Source organism: Rhinopithecus bieti, unplaced genomic scaffold (assembly GCF_001698545.2).
Source record: "Rhinopithecus bieti isolate Rb0 unplaced genomic scaffold, ASM169854v2 scaffold_27185, whole genome shotgun sequence".
Classification (NCBI taxonomy): domain Eukaryota; kingdom Metazoa; phylum Chordata; class Mammalia; order Primates; family Cercopithecidae; genus Rhinopithecus; species Rhinopithecus bieti.
Window position 1 is genome coordinate 706,422 of NW_016812512.1, and position 26,659 is coordinate 733,080.

General features: G+C 35.1%; 1 protein-coding gene across 1 annotated transcript in view; it reads right to left on the minus strand.

Annotated features, from left to right (window-relative positions):
• MMP16 (matrix metallopeptidase 16) overlaps positions 1–26,659 on the minus strand; it is a 295,760-nt gene that overhangs the window by 14,010 nt on the left and 255,091 nt on the right. The window contains exons 7-8 of the mRNA XM_017896416.1: positions 23,037–23,175; positions 4,963–5,113 (exon numbers count right to left, since the gene is read on the minus strand). Of these exons, the coding sequence (XP_017751905.1) occupies positions 4,963–5,113; positions 23,037–23,175 (290 nt within the window). The remainder of the gene's footprint in view (positions 1–4,962; positions 5,114–23,036; positions 23,176–26,659) is intronic.

A 26,659-nucleotide genomic window follows, 5' to 3' on the forward strand; every position in this document is an offset into this window, starting at 1 on the left:
TCTTTCTTCTGATTCATCAATTATCTCTACTGTAGAATTTTGACTTTAATCATATGATTTTTTTTGAGATTAGCAGTCTTAATCAATGCCCCAAAATCCCATTCCTCAGAATCAGTCTTAAAAATGCAACAGAATAGAAAATATCAATATATCAGTTTTGCTGTATTTTGAATGAATCAAAACATATACATTAAAAAATTACTTTATAAACATACCATTAAAGCTGGAAGAAATAAATGTATTTTTCTATTTGACTGTTAGTGATGATAATAATCAAGAAAATAAAGTAGGTCTACATTTTGTTCTTTTTATTGAAAATACCTTAAAATTTTCGACAGCTAAGCTTCTTATGAAATATGGCAATAGAGTCTTAGATATGTTTGTGAGATGTTGAGAGATGACTTAGAAATATAGCATTTTAAGCTAAATGTTATGAAGATCAAAACTTATCCAAGGACCAAATTGTAGTGTATTAACAAAAGGGCAAGTAGGAATCTGAGGGACTGAGTTCCATGCTGTATGTGAAATAGTACAGCACTCTATATAAATACGGAATTTACAGATTTATTTAAAGAACTGTCATTTCATCTACTCTCTTTAGCTATCTCTATACTTAGAAGATTTCACATGAACTCCTGTTTTCAATACCATTTATATGTCAATAAGTCTGAGATGTGTGCCTCCAACTAAACTCTCCATTAAGATGCAAACTCAATTATCCAACCACCTACTTGACTTCTTCACTTGGTGTATAAAGAGGCACCTCAGTCAAGCATGGATATTTCAATCTCTTAATCCCCTTCCCCCAATATTACTCTCCGTGTCTGTCTTGTCTCCAGATAAGGTGCTATTTACTTAATTACTTGGGTGGAAAGCCTAGAAGTTGCCCTGATTTATTTTGTTCCTCCCCTAAAATCCAAGCCCTGAGGACAACTTGCTATCATACTCAAAATGTATCCTGCACCCACCCACTTTGCTCCATCTCCACCGCTATCATCATGTCTTCCTGCACTCCTTCAATGGTCTCCCAGTTACCCTCCACGCCTCCACTCTTGGAGCCCATTCTTCACACAGAAGCCAGCACAATCTTTGTGAATACACGGAAGATCATATCACTTTCCTGTTGAAAACCCTCCAATGCCCCTTCCTTGTACTTAGAATAAAATTCAAACTGTTTGTCATAGGCTACAGGGCCCTGTGAAATCTGGTCCCTATCTACCAGTTTCCACCACTTAACCACTATGCTCTAGCAACACTGTTTTTGAACAATCCAGCTTCTTTCCTACATTATTGCCTTTGCATGACTATATCACCCACCTGCAACACAGTGTCCTGAATAGCTTTCTATGGCTGAAACATCTTCCTACTCAAGTCCCCACTCAAGTGTCCCCTTCACAAGTGAGGCCTTCCCCCAAGTAAACACTAAGTCCTAACCTGTCCTTACCACCAGGAGTCTCATTTCTCACTGTGAAAATTATCAGGGTCATTTATTTGTTTACTGTTTATTATTTGTCTCCCCCAACACAGTCTAAGTGCCACGAAACTAGGAGCTCTGTGGTCTTTCTTTCTACTACTCCATCTTCATTACCTAGCACATGTCACATACTTTGTGTTTCAAAATGCATTATTGAATGAATGAAATAAGTGCTAGGGTAGGACAGGTGCAGAAATCTTAAGAAAGCAGGCAGTAGAGCTACTGAGAATAGAATGGGCTGCCTCATGTTCATACTGTCACAGGCAGTTTGGTGGAGAGGCAAGGGTACTCTTGGGCTGTAACTGAGGGTATCTAGATTTTGGTAGGAAGTGAACAACATGCAGGGCTGACATATGGCAGCATCTAATTTAAAGACGTGCTTTGTTTGCATAGCAGATTGTTTTAAGTAATCTTGATTTTGAATGCTTTTCTAGAGGTTTTGCACTTTCCAGCTCACCACAGTACTTGTCATTCGCTATTGCCTTGGATATACTACTTTACCCAGTGTTACAGCCGTTATTCACCTGATCTCTTTAAGGACTTGAATTTTTTACAACTGTTCTAGATACTCACTAAAATCATTTTGCTCTTAGCCTTAGAAAATAGAAAACTGTTGATATAATTTTTTTCTTTTTTTGTAAGCAGAAAACGGAAGTGGGAGAAGACGGGAGAAATAATAAAAAATAAATTCTCATATAAAAGTGACAACTAAATTGTTTCTTTGTTTCAGTTAGAGAGTTTAATGTCTTTTCCATCTAACTTTTAAATCTAGAATAAACATATTGATAATTTGCTGTTGACTCTGGAAATACGTAATTATACGACTATGGAATAATTTGTTTATAAAACATCTATAACTCATGATATCTTACATAAGATCACACACGGAAATTAATTGAAATCCTGCTTTCAGTTTTTTAAAACCTATAAAACCATAGTTATTTAAACAGAACTTAAAAGTAATAAAGGCATTTCTGTATTTAGCATGTAGAAAACATTTTCTGTATTTAGCATGTAGCTTTTCAAGTGGGGAGTAAATGATCTAAAAAACCCTGTTTCCTGTTTTCTATAGTCTTTATTCTTCTACACTTTTGGCATCTAACCTCCACTGATTTCACAAATTTAAGGTAGTTCACGTTTAATCTTTTTTATTTTTTGAGACAGAGTCTCGCTCTGTGCTCCAGGCTGGAGTGCAGTGGCGCAATCTCGGCTCACTGCAAGCTCCACCTCCCCGGTTCACGCCATTCTTCTGCCTCAGCCTCCTGAGTAGCTGGGACTACAGGCACCCGCCACCGCGCCCGGCTGATTTTTTGTATTTTTAATAGAGACGGGGTTTCACCGTGGTCTCGATCTCCTTGACCTTGTGATCCGCCCGCCTCGGCCTCCCAAAGTGCTGGGATTACAGGCGTGAGCCACCGCGCCCAGCACGTTTAATCTTTAAACTTAAATGTTCCAATAAGAACTAAATTTTTAGAATGAAAACATTTTAAATGTAATCTCCACATTTGCGGGCAAAAGAGCTATCTGATAATGAAATGGACATTTTTATTATTATCTATGAAACTGTAATTAAACTGTTATATAAAAGTTCAGCTTCCATTTTCTGTCCCCTAGAAGCTAACTTCTCCAAACTGTCTCCTCAGTCTTTCATTTTGCCCTTTTTTTGAGAAAAGAAAAAAGTGCAGCTTCATATAGTACTGAGTCCTGCATGGTACTCATTCAAGCAATTAAAATCAGCTGGTGAATTTAACAACCTTAAGGGTTATATACCATTTTAAAGAATATAAGTCTGCAGATTTATTTTCATTAGTGGTTACTATGCAGTCGCAATAAAGTTCTTCCCCTTTCATACTCTATTACATTGACATCCTGTTGAGAGTCATTATACTTTTTGTGGCTTTAAGTAGCATCTTCTCCTTTGATCGAAGTTTTGTTTGACAGGTATTTTTAATTTGTGATTTAGTAAGAAACACTATAGCACAGTCTAACTTTATTATAACGAATTAAAATCAACCAGCATTTTGCTATGGAAAAATATAGAAATATTGCATATAAAGTTAGTAAAAGAAATTTAAAAGTGTACATTCTTGTTCATGGAAGCCAATTATAGCAACTTTTGGTTCACACATAAAGCTCAATGTTTGAAACCATTTGCAATTAAAAATTGTAAATTTCCAAATAAAGAAAGTTTATAGCCTTACTTACAATTTTCTCCTAAAGTTGGAGACATTGCACAGGGTTATTTTATGCTAAGATAATATGGCAAACTCAATAATGGAATGTTGGATATTGAAGCCTGTACTTTATATGTGTGTATTTTTTAAAAAATTTACTAATAAATGGAAGTACAATGGCAGACTTAAGTCATCCTACAAACCAACGAAGACAACTTATGAATTTCTCATTGTGAGCTAGGTAGTAATAATGTAATTAAAATTTGATTTTTGATTTTATTTAATATTTATTTAAATTAATAAAAATATAGGCTTCAACTTATATATATTCCATTTGTAATATCTGTTAACAACTGGGAAGGGCTAGGGCTATACCCGCCTAATAGCTTCCATAAGGTTTTTTTTTTATTTATTTTGTTTTTGTTTTTGAGACAGGGTCTCACTCTGCTGCCCAGACTAGTTTGCCTCCCGGTTCAAGTGATTCTCATGCCTCAGCCTCCCAAGTAGCTGAAATTACATGACTGTAATTCCACGCCTGGCTAATTTTTGTATTTTTAGTAGAGACAGGGTTTTGCCATGTTGGTCAGGCTGGTCTTGAACTCCTGAGCCCAAGTGATCCACCCACCTTGGCCTCCCAAAATGCTGGGATTACAGTCATGAGCCAACGCACTCAGCCTTACTGTAAGTTTTAAACTAACAATTCTCTTTCAATTTGTGAACTCTGTTAGTAATATCACAAAAGGAAAAAAAAAAATAAGAGAGTAAAATAGCTGGGAAAAAATATTATCCTTCAAGCTAAAAGTATTTAGCTCAGTGATAGTTTGACTATGGTATCTAAATAAATGGCTTCTTAAGAAATATAATATGTGACTACACTGAAATTATTTGGAAGTCTTCACAATTGATTGTATACAAAATATAAAATTTAACTTTGAGTGTGAAACAACAAAAATCATGTGCTAAAAAGTATTTTTTTTTTCTAAACAAAGTAAGTAAAATTCCCCAAAAAATGCATCACAAGAACACACATACACACAGCTTACATAGTATTATGGGCATGTTACAATTATGGGGAAATGAAAAAACATATGCTAGGTATACACATTCATAAGAAAGTCACCTTAGCTGAATATATTCGAGAAAGACTTATCTTAAATATTATTTGAAATATAAAACAATTTTTAATTGCATTAACTCCTGTGTTAAATCAACCAGGATTCTTCATCAACAGCTCATGCCTCTGATAGACCAGAAATGCTGATTTTCTAAACATTAGTTAATTAACTGTTTTTCTCATGAGAAGTGTATACTGACCTGTCTCCCTTGAAGAAATAGGTTTTCCCAACGTCCTCCCACCAAATGGCTGAATCAATACCATGAGGGGGAATTCCACTTCCAAGGGTTATCAAGTCATGAGGGTAACCAGGTTGAAGAGTTGTATCCTTGAACACCCAATATTTGTTACCTGTATGAAATAAGTGCAAATGCAGAATATACTAATTTAATGTCAGAAAGTAGAATATATCTAATTAACACAATACATTTAAAATTATTACATTAAATATATACTATACATTTAAAATTATACTAAATATATATCATATTAAATCCTTGAAATAAGTTATTAGTTGTCCCATCTGGAATATTAATGTTATCTTTGAAATATCATTCACAAGTGGATATAATGAACACTACTTATTAATATAAAAATATAACCAAAATTTGTGAGTGAATTTAAAAAATAAAATAAATCTACAACTTCACCATAAAGAAACAATTCTAAATCAAGGATGAAGGATTCTTCCCCTAGGAATTAGAGGTCCTACTTTTTTTCAAGGCTAAATCATTCCTGTATTTTGAGCAACGGGTATGCCCTCAGATTGACTTAGTGATTATAACCTCTACTCGACTGAAACACTTCCTCTGGGCTGGTCCTTTCCTCTGATTATATAAATGTTCACAAGTCTCCCTAGTCTTATACATTCATCCTCCCTTGACCTCATGCCCTCTTCTGTTAACTCTATTCCTGTCTTTAAGAGTGGTAACTGAGGGGAGGAAAATTTTAACTTTAACCATGTTTGGAATTGCTGGAGCATGGCATGATGATACTAAAAAGCAGACAAAAGCAGACAGGTTTTAGTCAGTTGTATTGCTATTTGACAATTCTCTACAGACAGCACATTTCCTCATGCCCTCCCTGTGCCCCTGGCCGACTGCGCCCACCACTTCCCTTTCTGGTATGCCTATCAAGTTTCAGTCCACTAAGCTTTTTGTTCTGGAGTCACCAATGCCCTCCAACTAAACAATTTTCCACCCTTATCTATTGACACAATTGACCACCTTAAGTACTTTCCTCCCTGAGCTGCCAGAAAACTATTTTCTTTTGTTTTGTTTGTTCTCTAGCTGCTCCTTTCTGGGCTTACTGTATTGTACTCAGCCCTTGAATGTTATTGTTTCCTAGGATTATGTTCTCTGCTTTCTTCTCTTCTTATCCTAAATAAGGAAGGGTCACAAACTCAAATAACTACAGGGGCCAGGTTAGGGATGATAGTAGTAGTGAGGTATCTATACTAATATTGAGATATTTCCAAAAAAGTCAGTAAATATCTATTACCCTAAAGGCGTATTTCCCTCCTTCCCCAAGTCCTCTTCTCCTGGGCCTTCTGAATCATTCTATGATCCAGCATCGTCTTGGATCTCTGGCACCTCCTGGGGTTAACATCTGGCAAAGTAAGGTGTCCCAACGTCCTTTCTACAATATTTCAAAACCACTCATAGATAAGGACTATGATAAACCATAGCTTTCATGTAATGCCTAAGGGTATTCAAAAAATTTAAAACATGTGCTCTCTTAACACAAAATAAGCTAACAAAAACCACACATCCTTAGGTTAAATTTAGTTAGGAGTTTCTAGTTTGTAACCATGGGTAATCTCATTTACTTCAAGACCTTCTACTAACATTTGATACCATTTGAGTTAAAACAATATTTACTGGGTATCTTCAAGCATCCCAAGTATCATACCAGGTACTCAGGATACTGAAGAGGATAAGACAGACCTGATTGCTACCCTGATCATCCTACATGACAGCAGAAGAGGCAGATGAAAACCAAATATACACATGGATAACTGTAGTAATTCAAAACCTAGTGAAGGCTAGGAAAAAAAAAAAAAAAAAAACAGATTGAGAAAAAAAAAATAAAGGGAACGTACTTTAAGTAAAAAGGTCAGAAAGACCTCTCTGAATAAATACAACAAAATCTAAAGAAAGAGCAAGTAATAAATGTGCAAAGAATATTGGGAAGTGCATTCAGAGCAGAGGACAGTTTGGGATGATCAACGAATTGAAAGAAGATCTGTAATTTGTAATAAGCAAGGACAAAATCTTTGAAAATGAACACAATGAGTTGAAATCTTATTTAGAGTGTACTGGAGGCCATCAAGGAGATGAAATTTGTGTTGGGTTGTGATTGGTTTTATATACTAAAATGATTTTGCTGAAAATGGATTATAAAGGGAAGAATGAAAACAAGATGACCCATCGAGAGTCTTTGGTAAGAATTAATTGAATCATTCACTCAATAATTAGTACATGTACCAGGCACTATTGTAGGCACTACAGATACAGAAGTGAAGCAGAAGGTCAACATTTCTATCTCATGAAACTTAGATATCAGCGAGTGAGTATGGAAATATTGACTTGAATCAAACAGATAAATAAATTAAAACTTCAGAAAGCAAAGTGCTATACAAATAGAGAACGAAAAAAGGACATTAAGGTGACAGTGACGGGATGGGGCTACTTTGTATTAGACACAGGAAAGATCTCTTTATTCAACTGTGACATATTATTCAAGGGAGCCAGACCACTGAAGATTGTTTGAGGTAAAGGAAACATAAAGAATAAATGTTATAATGGGAAGAAGCTTGTTGTGCGGCTAGAAGAGAGTGTGATAGGAGTGTATAATGATAGAGGTGAGGATCATGTAACCCATGTAGGAGTTGAACTTTATTCTAAATGAAATAGGAAGTCATTGAATAGTTAAATCAAAAAGTTCTTTGGTAGTGGTTTGGACCAATACAGCAGAAATAGAGATAGAAAGGATAAAATAAAGTCAGGACATATTTTGGAGATGGAATTGATAGGCATTGCTGAAGGAAATAAGATAAAGATAATATTAAGAATGATCTTCAAGTTCTAGCTTGTGTAGACAAGTGAATAACAGTGTTACTTAATAAGACAAGACTAAATGTGAGTGGGAAGTTTAAATCAAGGGTCTGAGATATCAGTGAGATATCTACATAAAGAAGTCATGTAGACAACTAGGTATGTCAGTTTGAAAATAAGTTTGTAAGACACAAGCCTACACGTGGCATTTAGGATAAATTTAGGATGTGTTGAGATTATCCTGGGAAAAGTACATACAGAAGATAAAGAGTAACCATAACTCGACTTCTAGTAATCTATGGCCATTAGGAATGATCACATAAAGGAAGAGGGAAGAGGAGGCACATGAGGAGAAAGAAAAGGCAGTGTTGAAGACAAAAGTAAAAGAAAATGTCAGAAGCCAAAAAGAAAAAAATGTAGTCATAAATGACTATCTCTGATCCAAATATCTCTTGAAAGCCAACCAGTATCCATAGTTATCTGATGGGATTTTCTACAAAGTTCAGATCTGAAGTCATCTGAAAACCTTTCTTATTTTCCCTCTTTGGGTAGATGGAATGCTAGTTATTCTGTGGATGACATCAGAAACCTCCTTGTTCATTATTTTCCATATTTAATGGATCATTAAATACATTCAGCTGATTTCAATTCCTAACTCTCACTTAGAACTGTCCTTTGAAGGTTGTTCTTTTTTACCAATGGTCCTTTCCATCATCCCTTCCATCGTCCGTTCTAAAGGTAATTGCTTTGTCCACAAGCTGCAAAGTAGGTGTCATTGTTCTCCAAATCCACTCTCTATACTATCACTGTAAGACTAGAGCCAGTCAAAATGCTGTGCTGCAGAGTAAGCTATGGAGACATGGCTTCATCTGATAAGTAGAGATAAGCAGAACCATCCATGTTTCTCTCTTGGGAGGATGACCCAGAGAATACTGACAGATTTTTCCCTCTCAGCAGGGGAAATTGACTATTTTTATATAATATGAAGACTGAGACGCCAACATGGCCAGAGGAAGCAGATATTATGAGGAGGCAGAAATTGAATAAAAGAGATGGACTGAAAGAGAAAAGAGAATGAAAAAAGTGATGCAAGGAGCGAAGCTATGAATGGGAGAGGGACCCTGGCTGTCTGAGTTCCTGTTACACACCCACTGCTTACCATAAGTTCCCCATAAGCTCAATTAACCTTACAGGGTTTATTTTTCTTTTGACTGAATGAGACTGTTCAACGTAAAATTGTGAACAATCAAATATCATGTAAGTTATTAGGTGCATCTGAGCCCAAGCCTCTTGGCCAGAATCCTGGCTATAGCCAATGGTACCATGCTGTTTTCCAGCCATGAGACTTAAGAGAAAGCTGTTTATTTCCTAGCTTACATTATTTCAACAGTTCCCTTTCTCATTTTCCTGTCTCCAGTAAGTCTCCCTTTTATCTGTCCTCCACAAAGTCAACAAAGGGATTTCTTGAAAATGCATACTTGATTTTTGCCTCTCTTTTGTTTAAAATTTTCAGTGTTTTCTCACTGCATTCAGGATAAAACCCAAATTCATTATATGTCATTTCAAGGCTCTTTTCAGTATGGGTGTCTTATCTCATCTACATTCCACTTATCTCCATTTATGGAAAACTAGGATGACACTTTCAAAACTTAGCTTAGCACGATTTCTCTGAAAAACATTTCCTATCTGAGTATGGTGGGCACTTTACATTGTCAAAGTACCAGCAATTTACCTTGATCTTATTACTTAGTATATTGTACCCTGATGAATCACAAGCCTGCCACCCACTTTAGAGTGTGAGTAACTTGAGGAAAAACGCTACATCGAATACATTATTTTCCTGCAGCACCTCATATATAGTGCTTGGAAAGTAGGTGCTTAATAAATAGTTACTGATGCAAAGAACCATGTTTAATATTACACGACTACTCAAACATAGGACCAAAAATCTAACAAAAGGCACAATAAAAGCTACATAAATACCACTGAGAGCATTACTTTGGAATCTTGTTAGTACAGCAGGAAAGAAAAATGTTATAACCACTAGCAAGAGTGAGAAAATATAAGGCATGCTCTGGTATTGTGCTGAAAAATCATTTATTTAAGTGATTATATTTAACCAAGTGTTGGGAAATACGGTCATAAAAATGCAAACTTACTCTCAGCCCTTGTATAATCTGAATATTACACACACACACACACCCCTCATCCCAAAGGCCCAGATCACTTCCTTCCCAGAGTCAGTGAGTTGGAAAATCCAGAAAGCAGTTTCATAGCATGCTCTATATTTTAATCAAATCTCTGTGGCATTTAAAATAGAAAGTCTTAAAACAATAGAAAAAAGAGAGAAAGGCCTTTTCTGTTGGCATATACCTCAGTGACTTATTGCATCCTTTGCTTTCATCTCCTTTTTAATTAGGAAGGAGTATGCAGTTTCAATGCCTCTCATGCTAGCTATTTAGGGTACATCTTGTGTCAGCTCAACTCAGTTGGTTGTCCTTCAAGCAGAAGCACTCTAGTATGCTTTTGATCACTTCCTTTTGCAGCTCCTAAACTTGATTATCATTTGCATGATAATTTCTTCCAGGCTTTTTTCAGTGATGACACTAGGCTCATCAATAACCAGGATGCCCTGGTGCATGGAGCAGGAGAAATGGTTCACAGAAGCTTAGTTTATTGTTGTAGTCCTGGTGTCTCAGTAGAGGATAATGTGTGAAAAAAGAAAAGGAATTACTGTTCTTACAGGAAATTGTTATTATTCTACTTAAAAAACTGTTATTGTTGCTGTTTTTAAAAACTATGCATTGAAAATACTTTCCTGTACTGTTGGTCTAGTATTTTCCATAAACAAAAGGGAGAAATAATCAGTCTTCCACTTTTTAATGATTATGTCCTTTGTATAAAACAGCTTGATTAGCTTTTTTTTAACCTGCTAGGAAAAATGCACTTATATTCCCTTTATGAAAACAAAGCAAAATAGATAGCTTATCAGCAAACATTTGCTGTAAAGTTGCATGACGGAATTCCAGTAGTTACTCACACAAAATTAAGAAATACCACCATGCTTGCTGAGTATGTGGCATAAAATTCAAGGAAACAACTCAATAATAATTATGAATGGTAACATTTAATTTTCTGAGTGTTTATTGAGAAAATACAATTATACAGTTACTTTTATATCCTGATGAGTTAAGATTTTCACATGAAAAAACTGAAATGACTTTGTTTCTATTTTTTAGTTTTTCAGTTAAATATGTAAGATTTATATTCAACTCTTTTTACTGTAAATATGACAGGTGGTTTTTTAACTACCCTACCATCAGACAGTCTGGTTCTCAAGGAAAATATTGCCTTTTTGGCAGAATGTAAGTATTCCCTGGATTTCAGATGAGGCTGACATATTCTGGAGCAAGTGGAAAAAACTAGTTCTTACCGACATTGTACTTGGCAGAATGCAGAGGGAAAATATCAACAAGTTAGAATTAAAGACCAAAAGGTTTTATAAACAGAATAGCTTTAAAAATGTTTAGATTTGGAGAGGACTTTACAGATCATCTACTGCCTGATTTTTCAATGATATTCATCTATCCATCCATCTATTCAATGGATGGATGACATTCAATCATCCATTTATTCCATCTATTCATCCATCTATTCTCCTATTCAATGTCTGTTTATTATGAGCCTATTATAGTCTGTCACTCAATTAGGAGCTGCAGAAACACCGATGAAGGCAACACAAAAAGTTCCTGGCCCTTGTGGAACAGACTAGCAGAGAAGATAGACAGTAAACAAATAATCCCAAAAAGAATTTGTAAATTAAATGCTGTTCCTATCAGGAAACATGCAGTATCTAATAACCTCTTTTTTTTTTTCCAGAAGGACAATGCTTACTCTGGAGGTTAAGATTTCTACCTGCTTTTTGACCCCCTTGAACTGAGCCACTGTTAATGATGGGAGTGCATTATATTGTTCAGATGCACTGGATCAGAAAAGTGGCTGAGAATCCAGCCTAACGCATTTGCTTATTTTACAGGTCAAAGAAGTGGTGTGTCTAAAGCCACATTGCCAGGTGCTAATAGGTTTGTACTGCAGTCCAGGCCTCTTGATTCAGTGCTTATCTTACTATCCAAAATTGACTCTCAGAACAGAACGAGTTCACACTCTGGCTTTCAGAATTGCTAATGATTCCCTGCTTCTTCCCTCCTTTATCAACTAATCACCAAACATTTTCAATGGGAGTGTTTATTAATTAACCCACTGTATTCAGCTCATGCTTGTTCACTGTATCCTGAGTAGTCAGATATCCTTTGTGCCTTATTACTAAAGAAATTAAAAAAAAATCAACTGTATTTTTGTCTCCTCAAAACTATTCATACATTGATATTTTGTGTCTTCTATTACAACAATGGTCAGTAAACAAGGACCACTAGCTGCCACCTGTTCTTGTAAATAACACTTTACCAGCAAACAGCCACACCTATTTATTTACATATTGCGTATGGCTGCTTTTACTTTGCAATGAAAGAGTTTAGTAGTTAATGACAGAGTCCATATGGTCCACAAAGCAGAAAGTATTTACTATGTAGTCTTTTATAGAAAAGATTAGAAAACAATTCCTTAATGGTTTTTCTTCATAACACAGAAGTCTGTGCATAGAATCGTCAGTAAATACTGTTTATTGAGCTGATTACTGTTCATCATTTATATATTCTTTGAGAAAACATCAGGGAATTTTAAAAAGTGTTATAAAGAATTGATATTTTATTTGTTAGATTATGTTATTTAATGGGGCATTCAATAGCTTTGAAGTCAGAACTAGGGGGTCATAGCTCTACCAATAACCAGCTGTAAGATCCTGGGCAAGTCATGAATCTGAGCTTTCTTTTCATAATTTGTACATAGGATGCTAACTTAATGCTCGCTTGGAATTCTGGAAATAATGAGAGATCAAATACATTCACACTGTATGTGCCTCAGGATGTCCCAATAAATGGTTATAACACAGTATTTCACTGATCAAATTTGCTTATCACCTACTCAAATAAATAAATGATACCAATAATAAACAATTAAGTAACACTAATCTCTTATTTGGGCTCAATATTTGGAATATGTTTTGATTTCTATATTGTTTATAGGTAGGTTGCTCAGGAAATTTGAATAAATGCTCAACTCTTGAGGTCATATGACTTTTTGTTAGCAGCATTTTGTTTTCCAGATTCTACAATATTATCCAGTAAGCAGAGAATTTTGAATGTTTATGCTAGTGTGCTTGCCACTGACGTGTGCAGCTCAGGTCTTCCTTAGAGAAAGAAACTATCATCAGCTGAGCGCCTTTGGGTCTGATGCACCAATTGGGCCAAGGCTACACTCTTCTTCAGCAGCCTCCCACCAAAGACTGAGCACAGCAGAGTACTAAAGCCTGGCCATTTTTGCTCTGTATGCAAGTCCTCTAAGAGACATTCTTTGATCTGAAGCTTGGCATCGGGTTCACCAAGACTTTGTCACCTGCGAATCCTGCCTTGTCCCCTTTAATCTTTCATATATTTACCTTCTTCCCTGACAAACCACTCAACCTCCTAACTTGGTCTCAGTGTCTGCTTCCTGGGGAACTCAAAGGGGCACAACAAACAAAGTTGTGTTGTAACAGTTTTTGAAAATGAGGAAAACTTTTATATACACAAGTAATATTGATAGGAAAATACTGCAGCTTTAAATATAAATGAAAATAGACATAATAAAATATACAATAGAGTTTTGAATCATTATAATAAGTAGAGGTGTATTAGCAACAAGAGTTTCAAATATTAAACATTTGGACCTATGTTTTAGATGATCATTTCAACATACAACAAAACCACTAATACTAAAATTCTATAAATATTTATAATTCAAAAAATAGCACTATTCGCTTAGTCTAAATCTATTTTCACATATACCAAGACTACTAAATATAAATTCCTTAATCTAGTATAACATTTTATACATAACTTTTCTGTTATATCCTATAAAGATATAAATAATCATTGTATTCACCTATTTATAGAAAATATTTTCTTTTAGGTTACCTATTTTATTGTACTGTGTAAGAAACAATGTATTTCGACCTCAAATGAAACTTCATGAATACTCGCTAAACCTTTCAAGAAAAATAATTTGTGAGCAGCATAAAGAAATTGCCGGTTTATGAGTACTCATTTGAAATAACATAACAATTAAGTTCATATAAACCATTTCTTAACAAACAGTTCTTTTCTTTGCCATTTTCCAGCACCAAGTATTTGAGATAACTCCTCTCTTTTGATACACATTTTCTGTATGCCATTTTTATTCCCAAATTTTATTGCCGTCCTCTTTTCTGTCTCATATATTTTAGTTTCCATTCCATAAGTGATTTGTGTCTCTTAAAATGGAACTGCTAACCAGGGTAATAAGTACTGCTTAAAGTTGTTAAGTGATAGCAATAATTCGAATTTTGAGACAACTTTTCAACTACTTGATTTTATTTTGACTGTTATGGATTCTGACAACACTAGCATCTTTGTTTTAAAATTTGTTTCCAATTCTTGAAAGAGATTGCACCAGCTCAATTTTCAAGACAGCTTTTTTGATACTATTATCTCATGACCATTCAATCTTAACATGCCTAGTAATTGAGAATGTATACCTGGCTTGATTATGTTTCTAAAATGTTACTCTTTATATGGGATATACCTGAGTGATGGAAAGATAGCTAACTAGCACAAAGTGTGGAGTACATTCAGTTGCTGGGGAAAAAAAGCATATTACTTCCTTGAGGTGTGTTACATTTTCTATTTCTGGGTCTCTCTAAGTAAAAAAAAAAAAAAAAAAAAAAAATCTTATGAACATAAAGGAGAACGACTCAGTGTTACTTACTAAATATCAAATAGAGGAATAAATGGGTCTATTCAGCCATCACAACTGTAAATGGTTCTAAGTGATAGTCACATACACCAAACCAAAAAGCTGGCTGACTTTCAGGAAGAAAGGCCTATGGATTTGTACATCTATATTCTCACTCAACAGCCCTTATAGCAAGCAACTTAATCAGTGAAGGGAGACATTATACACTGGCTTCTTTAAAAAAACAAAAACAACAGAAAAATATCCACCCACACACATATGTCTACACACGTGAGGTTGAAAGAAAAAGTATCTAAAATACTTGTCTACTTACTTGTACCTATAGTCATTTCACAAAAATTTGAGGGATCTGATACAAAATGTGATACAAAGATAAAACGTAAATTAAAAACAAACAAAAATAAGATGAGAAATTACAGAGCAAAAATAAAACACAGGTAAACAATATAAAATAACAGTGACAAAATTATTCAAAATGTGGGCATCAAAATTTTTTGGTAGCTATTTCCAAGATAAACACTTAGGAGAGAATACTTTATAATCATTATAAGTTGTAGCATCTAAAATTAAATTGAGATTATAGAGTATTTATAATATTTCTTCAGTAAGTGTATGAGTTATTTACTAAGACTTAATTGATTAAATTTTCTTTCTACTATTGTCAAGAACACTAAAACTTTAACCTAGAGGGGAAAGTTGCTGCGGAATGAATGCATCTCAGCTATGAGGGTGCATTGCACTTGATTACCAATGGGCTCAACTAAGAAACTAAAACTGAAATAGTACTAATTTGGATATTCATAATTAACATGCTCTGGAATAATGAAACAATCAAATTGTACCACCTATGTCATCAGTATATTTAAATGTATGAAATATTTGCATAATGTATTCCAACATAAATTTATGTGCTTAGTAAAGATTCTTGTTAAAAAAAACCACCAGTCTTATTGTGGTATAACTGACATTCAACAAATTTAATGTCTATAATTTATTAAGTTTTGACATGTACATACCTATCAAAGTATTGACATAATCAAGAAAATGATCATTTCATCATTCTGAGAAGTTTTCTTCATGCCTAACTCTTGCCTTCCCCAGGGAGCCAATGAGGCACTTTTTATCACTATACGTCAGTTTGTATTTTCTAAAATTTAACACAAATGCTATAATACAGTATGTACTCTTGTTTTGTCTCAATTATTTCACTCAGCAAAATTATTTCGAGCTTCATCCATTTTGTAATGTGAATCAGTATTTCATTCCTTTTTATTGCTGAATAGTCTTTCATTATATGGATATATCACAGTTTATTCATTTACCTGTTGAGAATATCTGAATTGTTTCCAGTTTTGTGTTATCACAAATATAGCTGCTTTGAATAGTCATGTAGAGGTCTTTGATTACACATGTTTTCATTTTTCTTGGGAAAATACCAAGGGGTAAAATGACTAGATTATACAGTAGTTGTGTATTTTACTTTTAAAGAAAACTGCCAAAATGTTTTCCAGAGTATACAATTTTACTTTCTATTAGCAATATATGACAGTTACAGTTCCTTCATAATCCTGCCAACACTTGGTATGGTCAGTCTTTTATATGTTAGTCATTCTATCAGGTTTGTAGTGGTATTTCATTGTGGTTTTAATTTACATTTCCCTAATGACTAATAATGTAAAGCATCTTTTCGTGAGCTCATTTGACATCCATCTATGATCCTTGTAAAGCTTCTGTTCAACACTTTTTGCTCACTTTTATTGAGTTGTTTGTTTTCTTTGTATTGAGTTTTGAGTGTTCTTTATATATTGTGAATAAAAATCCTTCATCATATACTTGGCTTACACTTGCACTGAATGAAGCCTAATCTGAGGCTTTTATTCCCTTAAAAGTGTCTTTGAAGATAATTTTAAATTAAGTCTGATATATCAATTTTTCTTTTATAAATTATGATTTTGCATAACATCTAAGAAATATTTGCACAGATCAAGGTCACAAACTTTTGTATCCTATGTTTTATCTAGAAGTTTTATAGATGCAGCCCTCACATTTAGGTTAGGACCATATTTTTGTATAGTACAAGATGTGAATCCTGTATTTTTTTTACATGTATCTTTGTCAAAAATTACTTGTCCATATATGTTTTCAGTCTTGACTATTATAGCTTTAAAATAAGACTTGAAATCAGGTAGTATTTTCCTTTTCTTTCTTTGTTTTGTTTTCTTTTGTTTGTTTGTTTGTTTGTTTTTTGAGACAGAGTCCTGCTCTATCACTCAGGCTGGAGCGCAGGGGCATGATCTCGGCTTACTGCAACCTCTGCCTCTTGGGATCAAGAGATTCTCTTGTCTCAGCCTCCCAAGTGGCTGGAATTGCAGGAGCCTGCCACCACACCTGGCTAATTTTTATATTTTTAGTAGAGTACTAAAGTACTCTACTCTAACCTTCCCAAAGTACTGGGATTACAGGTGTGAGCCACCTTACTTGGCCAAAATCAAGTAGTATTTCCAAAGTGGTTTTGTCTATAACAGGCCTTTTGTATTTGTATATATGAATTTTAGAATCAGCTTGACCATTACTACAAAAGTGCCTGTACGTATTTTGATTGGGATTGCAATGAATGTCGACATAAATCTGGTGATAAATGTCATTCTAATAATACTGAGTCCTCTGACCCGTGAATGAGACATATCTGTCCAGTTATTTAGGCCTCTTTACTTTCATTTAGCAGTGTTTTGTTGTTTTCAATGTAGAGGTCATGCACACTTTTTTGCAGATTGATTCCTCAGTATTTGGTGTTTTCAAATGCAATTGTAAATGGCCTTTTATTTTAAAATTTCAATTCCTGATTGTTCTTTGTTAGTATGTGATGGGAGATAATTCTTCATAGGTCTTGTGCTTTTCAGTTTGTTTTGAGAGCAGAGGCACTGACTGCCTTTGTTCTAGAATCCATTTCCAGTGATATTTGTAGAGCCAACCATCTTGGAGTATAGATACAGTGTCTCCCTTCACCTCACAGGAAAGATTTGTTTACTGTCCAGTATGATAAAGAAAATATCTCCTTTCAGTGAAAAATTTGGGCAGGCTTGTTGCTAATTATAGAAAATTTAGGTACTTTAATTCATGGTTTCTTTCCTGCAATGAGACTACTTTCATGTAAGGTGTCACCTTTTAGTATCACACTTTTAAAACTGGGGTTTAGGGAACAAGTACAGATGACTATACTATGGCTACTGCTTTTGATTTCCATCCTTTTCTCTGACTCAGGAATCTCATGTCTTCTGTCAACATCCATGAACATGAAGCAGGCTAACAGGCTTTTATTAGCTTACAAATAAGATAAAATCTCAGATCCTTTATAGTTCTTGAAAATATACAGAAATACAATCAAATGTTTATTAATGTTCTTGCATCTTGTAACTTTGAGAGACTCACTTATCAATTCTGGAAGCTTTTTGGTTGACTGCAATCCTCTCTCTTTCTACACAGACAATTACATCCATGGATACAGTTTTACTTCTGTTTCATATCAATCATGCTGTCTATAAATACAGCTTTGTTTCTTTCTTTCCAATCTAAATTATTTTTATTTATTTCACTAGATAAAACTTGTTACAATGTTGAACAGACCTGATATAAACATCCTTGTCTTGTTCCTGATCTTCTGGGGTATGCAAGATACTGTGAATTTTACCTTGTTGGGTCACCATCTCTGTATCCCTATAAATATTCTTGAGCTGTGTTCTAGGAATGTTATTTGGAAACCATTTGATGGCTTCAGGTCTTACTTTGAAGATTTGTTAAGTGGAATCCAAGCAGGGATATTTCTAGGATAGTTATTCCCCACAACTGAAGTAGGCCCTTTTCAATACTCGATCCAATGCCTATGAACAGGTGGTTGGGGGCAGCAGGTACTATGGCCCTCCGTGAGTGTCAGGTACTGCTCCTTGTATTCCCACTGATTGGTTCCTTTTCTAGATTTAAGTAGTTTCCTTGCAGACATGAATTGACCAATAATCTCTCCAATATGTATGGGGGTCCATCTGCTAATCTCTGGGCCCTCTTGTGTAGTCTCTCCTCTACATTACTTTCTCCTGTACACTGAAGCCACCTTGTTCTCCCTGAACTCCCAGCTCTGTCTCTTCAACTGAGGAAGTCTTTTGAGCTCTGCCTGGGTTCCCCTACCTTGTGCCACAGCCTGTAAATTATTCAGATGGGAAGCTATGGCAATTTCAGGGCTCATCTCCCTTTATTTCCTGACTCTCAGGATTCAATGTCCTCTGTTTCTTGATACCCAGTGTCTTTGAAAATCATTTTTTAATATAATTTGTCAATTTTTTATTTGTTTCAGGAAGAAAGATAAATCTGATCCCCATTATTACCTCTTGGTTGGAAGCAGAATCTACCATTATAGTATACTATTATGTAATATATTATATTATATTCTGATATACCATACTTTAACATACCAAAAAGCAGTAAGATTATGTTCAGAATATAGAATTGGACACATATATAAAGGACAAGTTTTATGTTTTCATAATTTATATACTGACAACTCCCACTTAATATGATGTACATGTGCATAGATAATTTTTTCCAAGTTCAAAAAATATCTAAATTACACTGAAATATAAATATTTATTTATTTATTTATTTATTGAGACGGAGTCTCACTCTGTTGCCCAGGCTGGAGTGCAGTGGCACAATCTCGGCTCACTGCAAGCTCCACCTCCCGAGTTCGCGCCATTCTCCTGTCTCAGCCTCTCCAGTAGCTGGGACTACAGGCACCTGCCACCATGCCCGGCTAATTTTTGTATTTTTAATAGAGATGGGGTTTCACCATGTTAGCCAGGATGGTCTCGATCTCCTGACCTCGTGATCTGCCAGCCTTGGCCTCCCAAAGTGCTGGGATTACAGGCGTGAGCCACTGCACCCAGTCAAAATATAAATTTTTAATTGTATCTAATGGTTTTTCGTTCTTCTTAAGATTTATAAAAGTTCAAATAAACAAGACATGTTATATTTATGTTTATATTACTAACACAATAGCTGTACTTTATAACTAAACACTTATTTATACATATAGTTGAATCCACATCTTCAAATTCTTATGCAAAATGAAAACAAGGTTAATACCAAGTACCTTTAGGAAATACACAGTTAAATATATTTATATCCAAATGTGGACTTTAGTTAAATAGGGGAATAAAAGATGAAGCTACTCAAATACATAATAATTGTCTAGTATAGATTAGAAGAAGAAAAGAAACATAAAAGATGATCTCTGTAAAGAAAGAGAAGAAGAAAACAAAGAGAAATAATGTAAGGCAAAGAGGTTAAATAAAAGAGTAAATTAAAGAAGAATAACATCTAAATCACTAGTAACAAGAGTCTAATATGGCTGGTATAGGTTAAGACCAACTTGTACAAGGCTATAAGTACAGGTTGGGGCTTGAATGTTATTCTTGGTTCATTCAATCAATCTTTATTGAGTGTTTACTATATTCCAGGTATTGTTTAAGATAAACTATGACCACAGCCTGCTTCTGTATGGGCCATGGTCTAAGAATACTTTTTACATTTTTAAAGTTAGAACACAACACATACAAAAAACAAAGAAAGGTATATAATAGAGACCATATGGGCTGCAAAACCTAAAATATTAACTATTTTGTCATTACAGAAAAAGTCTGTCAAAGCCCAGTTTAAGATATTGGGGATAAAACAGTGTAAAAGAAAAAAAAAAAAAGAATGCCTTGCCTTTATGGGATATTCTAGTGGGAAGGATACAGATAAACAATTAAAATATATGGTTTGTCAGATGGTACGTGCACAAGTTACGCGGGGAAGGGGATCAACTGTTAGCAAAGGGGCAGAGATTGCCTCATGGCCCAGACAGCAAAATGGGGTGACCACGTGGGATGAGGAATGATGTGGTTATGTGGTCTTTTCAGGATGATAAGGGCTATAAAGAGATAGCATCAAGGAGAAATATTTTGATCATGATTGTTGTGGTGAGGGTAGTGGAGGGGGTCATTTCACTTCAGAAGCCCAGGGCACTAGGACTGTCACTCCTCTCCTGCCAGTCATGAGGTAGAGACTAGGGAAGAGTGTGGTTTCACTGGCAATACCCAGAACTTCTGACTCTTTCTAGATAATCAATGCTTTATTGAGCGGGAGAGCTACAGGTCATAGCTGGGCTTTGAGATGGTTTATTTGACGGTTAGAGTAAACTGAAGGAAAGAGTCACCCAGCAGGATCCTCAAAGTGACAAAATTTATAACAGTAGGCATTTCCTGAGGTTGACACTGTACTAGAAGAGACCACTGACAAGCACAACATTCTGGCGGTTAGATAAGTCTGGGACAAAAGATGAAATTATTGCTGTTGTAAGCACCATAGCATAACAAACACCATACTGAATCAAATCAGTATTCAGTGATACTTTATTGAAATGTTTATTGAGCACATACTATGCACCCAAAACTTTTAGGAACTGAAAATAAAACGATATGCAGGAAAATATAAACAAGTTCCATCTCTCATGAAATTTCCATTTGAATGCTGTGGGTAATTTCAATTTTTTTTTACAAACACTTTGTGTAACTTAGAAGGTACTACTTACATAGGGTGGGCAGGGAGGGTACTGGGGGACATGCCTTTTATGCTGGCTGTTGAAAGATGAAAAGGAGCTAGCCACAGAGTGAGGAGCAGGGAAGCGAATAAAAGTGAGAAGCCCCCGAGGCAATAAAGAGCTGTCAGAACATGAATTGATGACTGTGGCAATTTCGCCTCAGGCAGTTTTGTCAGAGAGCACTACTGGTCCTGTGAGGAGGCAGGGCCTCCTGGGACAATCCCCAAGTGGAAGGCTAGTCGGAACTGAACCTGCCCTTCTTTTTGTTACTCCTACTCATGGGACCCAGGAAGGGTGTAGGAGAGGGGAATTTCCCTCCAATATTATGTCACTAAGATTCACAGCCTTTAGGTGGTATCCTTACTTTGTCCACTGTGGTGCGGTGCACACGCACTTTTTAGTATGCTTATTATAGACAGCAGGAGGGCAAGAAAATTAATAGCAATCTTACTAGCAGCAGCAGCAATACCTGGCATTTATTGGGGGTTTATACGTACCAGGCACTTTACATGTAGTAATCAATTTAGTTCTCAAAATCATTCTGAGATGGGGAACTCCATTTTTCAGATGGGGAAACTAAGGCAAAGAGAATTGAGTAGCTTGTTCAGTTCATACATCTAGTAAGTGTTCGAGGTTGGCAACATGGCCATAGAATTCTCAGGTTCTTACAGCTAATGTACTAAACTGCCTCTTATCTTGAGGAACACTTTGTAAAGATAAAGTACAGGTATATACTTTCATTTTATAGAGGTAGTTTGAGCCTCACTTTAAATATTACAAGTGTTTCCCAAATCCCATGTTTTCATTACCCTCATCATTACTATTATTTTAGTTTGATTCTGTGAATAATTGCTTTTTGAGGGATTAAGATCCCCCTTTTCCTTTCCTCTATCTCTATTCCTGTATAAGCTTATTTTCAGGTCTTTAGGCTCTTGGGTAATATGTTCAATCATAAACTTTTACACTCTAGTTCTCCTCAGCTTCAGCTCAAATACATTCTCTTCACAATTCCCTCAGTCCTCCAACTCAATCTGCCTCTTGTCCCTGTGTTTTCCTCCACAGATACAAGATTTGTGGTTTTGAATATTAACTAGTTTTGAGAATAAAATAATAGGCAGTTGCCTAAATTCACTTCATCAGGTAATCTCACTTTTGCATGCCAGGCAGTTGGTAGTACTTGTGAGATTAAAATTTGGCACTCAGATAAATAACAGACAATAAATTTCATGATACTGATAACTGGATAATTCTGTTTTCCTTGCCTTTATTTCTTAGTTTACTAGACTCTGTTTAAATAAACTGATCAAGCAAATTTTCAGAGACTATGTATGAAAATAAGAGTGTAATAGATTTGAATGCCTAAAATCAGCAAGCAACTCCAAATACTCCAAACAAACAAACAAACCTTTAGTCAGTGCAGAAATGGCTATTTATGTATTGATTTTTTGGTACTTTTAAGTCAAATCTAAAAGTTCTAAGAGAAAGAATATCTCTTAAATCTGACATGAGAATACCATATGAGAACAAATAAAATAAAAATTGAAAATTATCTGTATTTCATTTATATTTCTAGTCAACATAGCTTATTTCATTAAATTCATTAGCTATATAATCTCATTTCATCACTTTTGTGTGCACCACAGGGCTCTAGACAAAATGATTAAAATACAACATAGCCAGATATGGAAAACATCCTTACCTTTGAAGAACACAAAATTCCCATCGCTATTTTCATAAACTGCATCGATACTAGGAGGCAGGCCCCGCCAGAAGTAAGTAATTTGCATTGGGTATCCATCCATCACCCTGTTGTTTCTCACTCGCCAAAACCACTGGTCCTGCAAACCAAGTAAAGGCATATCTCAACAAATATGTAGGCCTCCCTGGTATTTCACGGTGAAATGGCTGGATGCTTTTGAAGTCAAGTTGGTTTCCTTATTATTGTCTTACATTAAATCAGTCAGAGAAAGAGCTAAACAACTTGACCACAACGATCACAAAATCTTTTGTAGTGAACTCCTTAATGTCTAAGCCATACAGTGTAATTAAAAACATAATGTCAACATACTGAATCTTGTCATTTTGCATTTTCTCCAGGGCTTTCTAGATGGAGGTAGCACAGACAAGTCCCTGCCAGATTTGTGGATATGTCAGCTTCTTGAGTATGAGAGCAGCGCTAGGGCCACGTATGCTTCCTAACATTTTTAGATATATGCAAGATCTCCACACCTATCATGTTGAGGATAAAATATCTGTCTGTATGCCCCTGTTATGCCTATTGTCTCATATAGTTATAAAGTAGAGCACTCTTTCATCATTAAACGTATTTTTGGCTGATAACTTTACTCAAGAAAAATAGGCAAAATTATTTTCAAAAAATAAATCATCACAGAGGATTCTAGTCTGGGTTAATTGCCTTTCCTATCTGCTCTGGTAATACCCTGTACTTCACCCAATCATAGCACAGGTCATTTTACAGGAAAAGTGTTTATTCATTCTTACCGCTAGTGAAGAACACATGGCTTGACCCATAGCAGGTTTTTATAAAGTTGTTGAATTAATAATTGGCCTACACACAATATGTTTCACCATAATATTTACTAAGGGCAAAAAATCCCGAAAAACAAAAACAAACCCTTCAAACCCAAAAAAAGATACATCTGATGACACTAAGTAGTTTTCAATTTAAAATCTGAAAATAAATGAAAGACTACTCAGTGTTTTAATATTGAAAACTAGGTGTATTTTAAAACTGATTTTAATACAATTAAAATTTCACTTTATTTTAAATTTCTGTACGTATAAGCAATATTTCACTTGGATGTTAAGTATATCCACTATTTAGACGAGTATATATCACAAAATACTTCCATTTTAATTATCTGCTTTCTTTCTTGCTCTTTTCATACAACTTATATATTATATAAGTGATTTATTTTAGGGCTTTCTCATGCTTTTGGTTAACAATATGTTAGCCTAACCAAACTTTCTAGGGTTTATCAATTACACATATATTCACACACACACACACACACACACACACACACACACACACACACACACACAATCTACTGAGGATTCTTGGACTTCAGTTAATATGATAACAATGAACTTTCTTTCACTGAGATGAATCAGAATATGAAAACTGTCTTAAAAGCCTTTAATAGTTGTACTTTGTTCTAGTTATCATGCACTGTCTTCTCTACCAACTTCTGTAATTTTTAAAAAATGAGGAAATAGCTTAATTAATGGCTCTAAGCTCATATGCAATTCTTGTTCTGTTGCCTAACAACTGTGTCACCTTGGTCAATATACTAGTCATTGAGTTAGCACAAACTAATATCTAATTTATAGCATGATTACTGTATAACATACAAAGAACTTTCTGAGAACCTGGCACAGACTAGTATCAACATTTTTGGTTGTTGTTATTGTTAAAGTTATATTGAAACGAGTTATCTACTTTCCCTGTTCATATTCCTGTTTACAGTTTTGACTCTTATTCATTGCTTCCTCTTTGGATGTCAGCTATACTATTGTTCCAGCCACGTATCTCATTCCAACCAATTTGTAAAAAATGTTTTTCACACTTTCTTGATAATTTTCATGGTGCTAGGTGGCCTGGATTAATAATGTTTTGATCCATATGCAGTAGATAAAAGAAACAGATTTTCAAACACAATTTCATATACAGATTGATTCAGAGAAATATACAGGGGCATGAAAATAAAGAGTTCACTGCAAATAAAATATAAGTCAGTGATATTCTAATCACTTAAAAGAAAAATCAAAATTTTTGTTTAGATATAACAAGGGCTTCTAACGGGGTGTTTAAACCATGCCGATCTCCAAATAAAGTGTTCTTAAATTATTGTAATACATATGCCAAAATAATTAGTAGAAATGAATAAACAAATGGATTCTGATAAAGAAATAATGACCATGACTATCTATGAAACAATGAAACAGAAAGCTCTCCAAGCTGAAGAATGGGAGGAAATCTAGTGAAAAAACCTGGACTACATTCCCATTTTTCCCACAAAAGCCCTTCCCATTGCTATAATCTCACCACATATGGAGCCAGGCCAGTGGCTGTATGGAACAGACACATGTTGCAGTCTGCAGACAGGAGTACAATCCCAACTTGCCACTAATAAGGGGAGAAATGCAAGTTCTATCTCAAGATAAACATAGTCAATTTGCAAAAATTCAGAAGGTCATGTGAAACTGCAGATGAATTCCACTGGTTTTTGTTGACAGCAGCCTTGGCAGAGAGTCATATAAATTATAGATATTCAGGTTGTGCCTCTATTCAACTTATCTGCAGTTTAGCAGAGAGCAATGGTACAAATAATTTAGAAAGCATCTGTCACAGTGGATGTAAACTCATGCCATGGTTACTATAGATTGCCATTTCAGAAATAGGGTCTGTGAACAATTCATAGAGAAAGGATGCTTAAAATGCTATTTAGGTCTCTGTGCAAATTTTCCTTATAAGTGAGACATCACCTGATGATGCTGTCTAAAACTGAAGTCCCTCAATGCACTCATACAGGTCTGCTGGATATCTTCACCTCCTTTTCCTGTTGTATTTTCCTTCACTGCATTTACAGTCGTTTTATACAATACTTGTTTTACTAATTTATTGTTCATTCTCTCTCTGCTAAATACATAAGCTCTCTGACGGCAAGAATGTCGGTCTTTTGTTTACATATAGTCCCCTATTTCCAGAAAAGGACCTTACACATAATAGGTGCACAATAAACATTTCTTTAAAGAAAACAAAATGTGAAGAGAAAAGAGCAAAGTAAAAGTAATGATCCTTTTAGAAGTCAATGTTTTAAAATTACATCTCAGTTTTTTTCCCTGTTGTGGTTAAGATGTTTTCTTATTTAAAAATTATAAAAGCTCTTTTGACTTAGGATTGTCTTGGCAATGCAGGCCCTTTTTTGGTTCCATATGAACTTTAAAGCAGTTTTTTCCAATTCTGTGAAGAAACTCATTGGTAGCTTGATGGGGATGGCATTGAATCTATAAATAACCTTGGGCAGGATGGCCATTTTCATGATATTGATTCTTCCTATCCAGGAGCATGGTATGTTCTTCCATTTGTTAGTGTCCTCTTTTATTTCACTGAGCAGTGGTTTGTAGTTCTCCTTGAAGAGGTCCTTTACATCCCTTGTAAGCTGGATTCCTAGGTATTTTATTCTCTTTGAAGCAATTGTGAATGGAAGTTCATTCCTGATTTGGCTCTCTGCTTGTCTGTTACTGGTGTATAAGAATGCTTGTGATTTTTGCACATTAATTTTGTATCCTGAGACT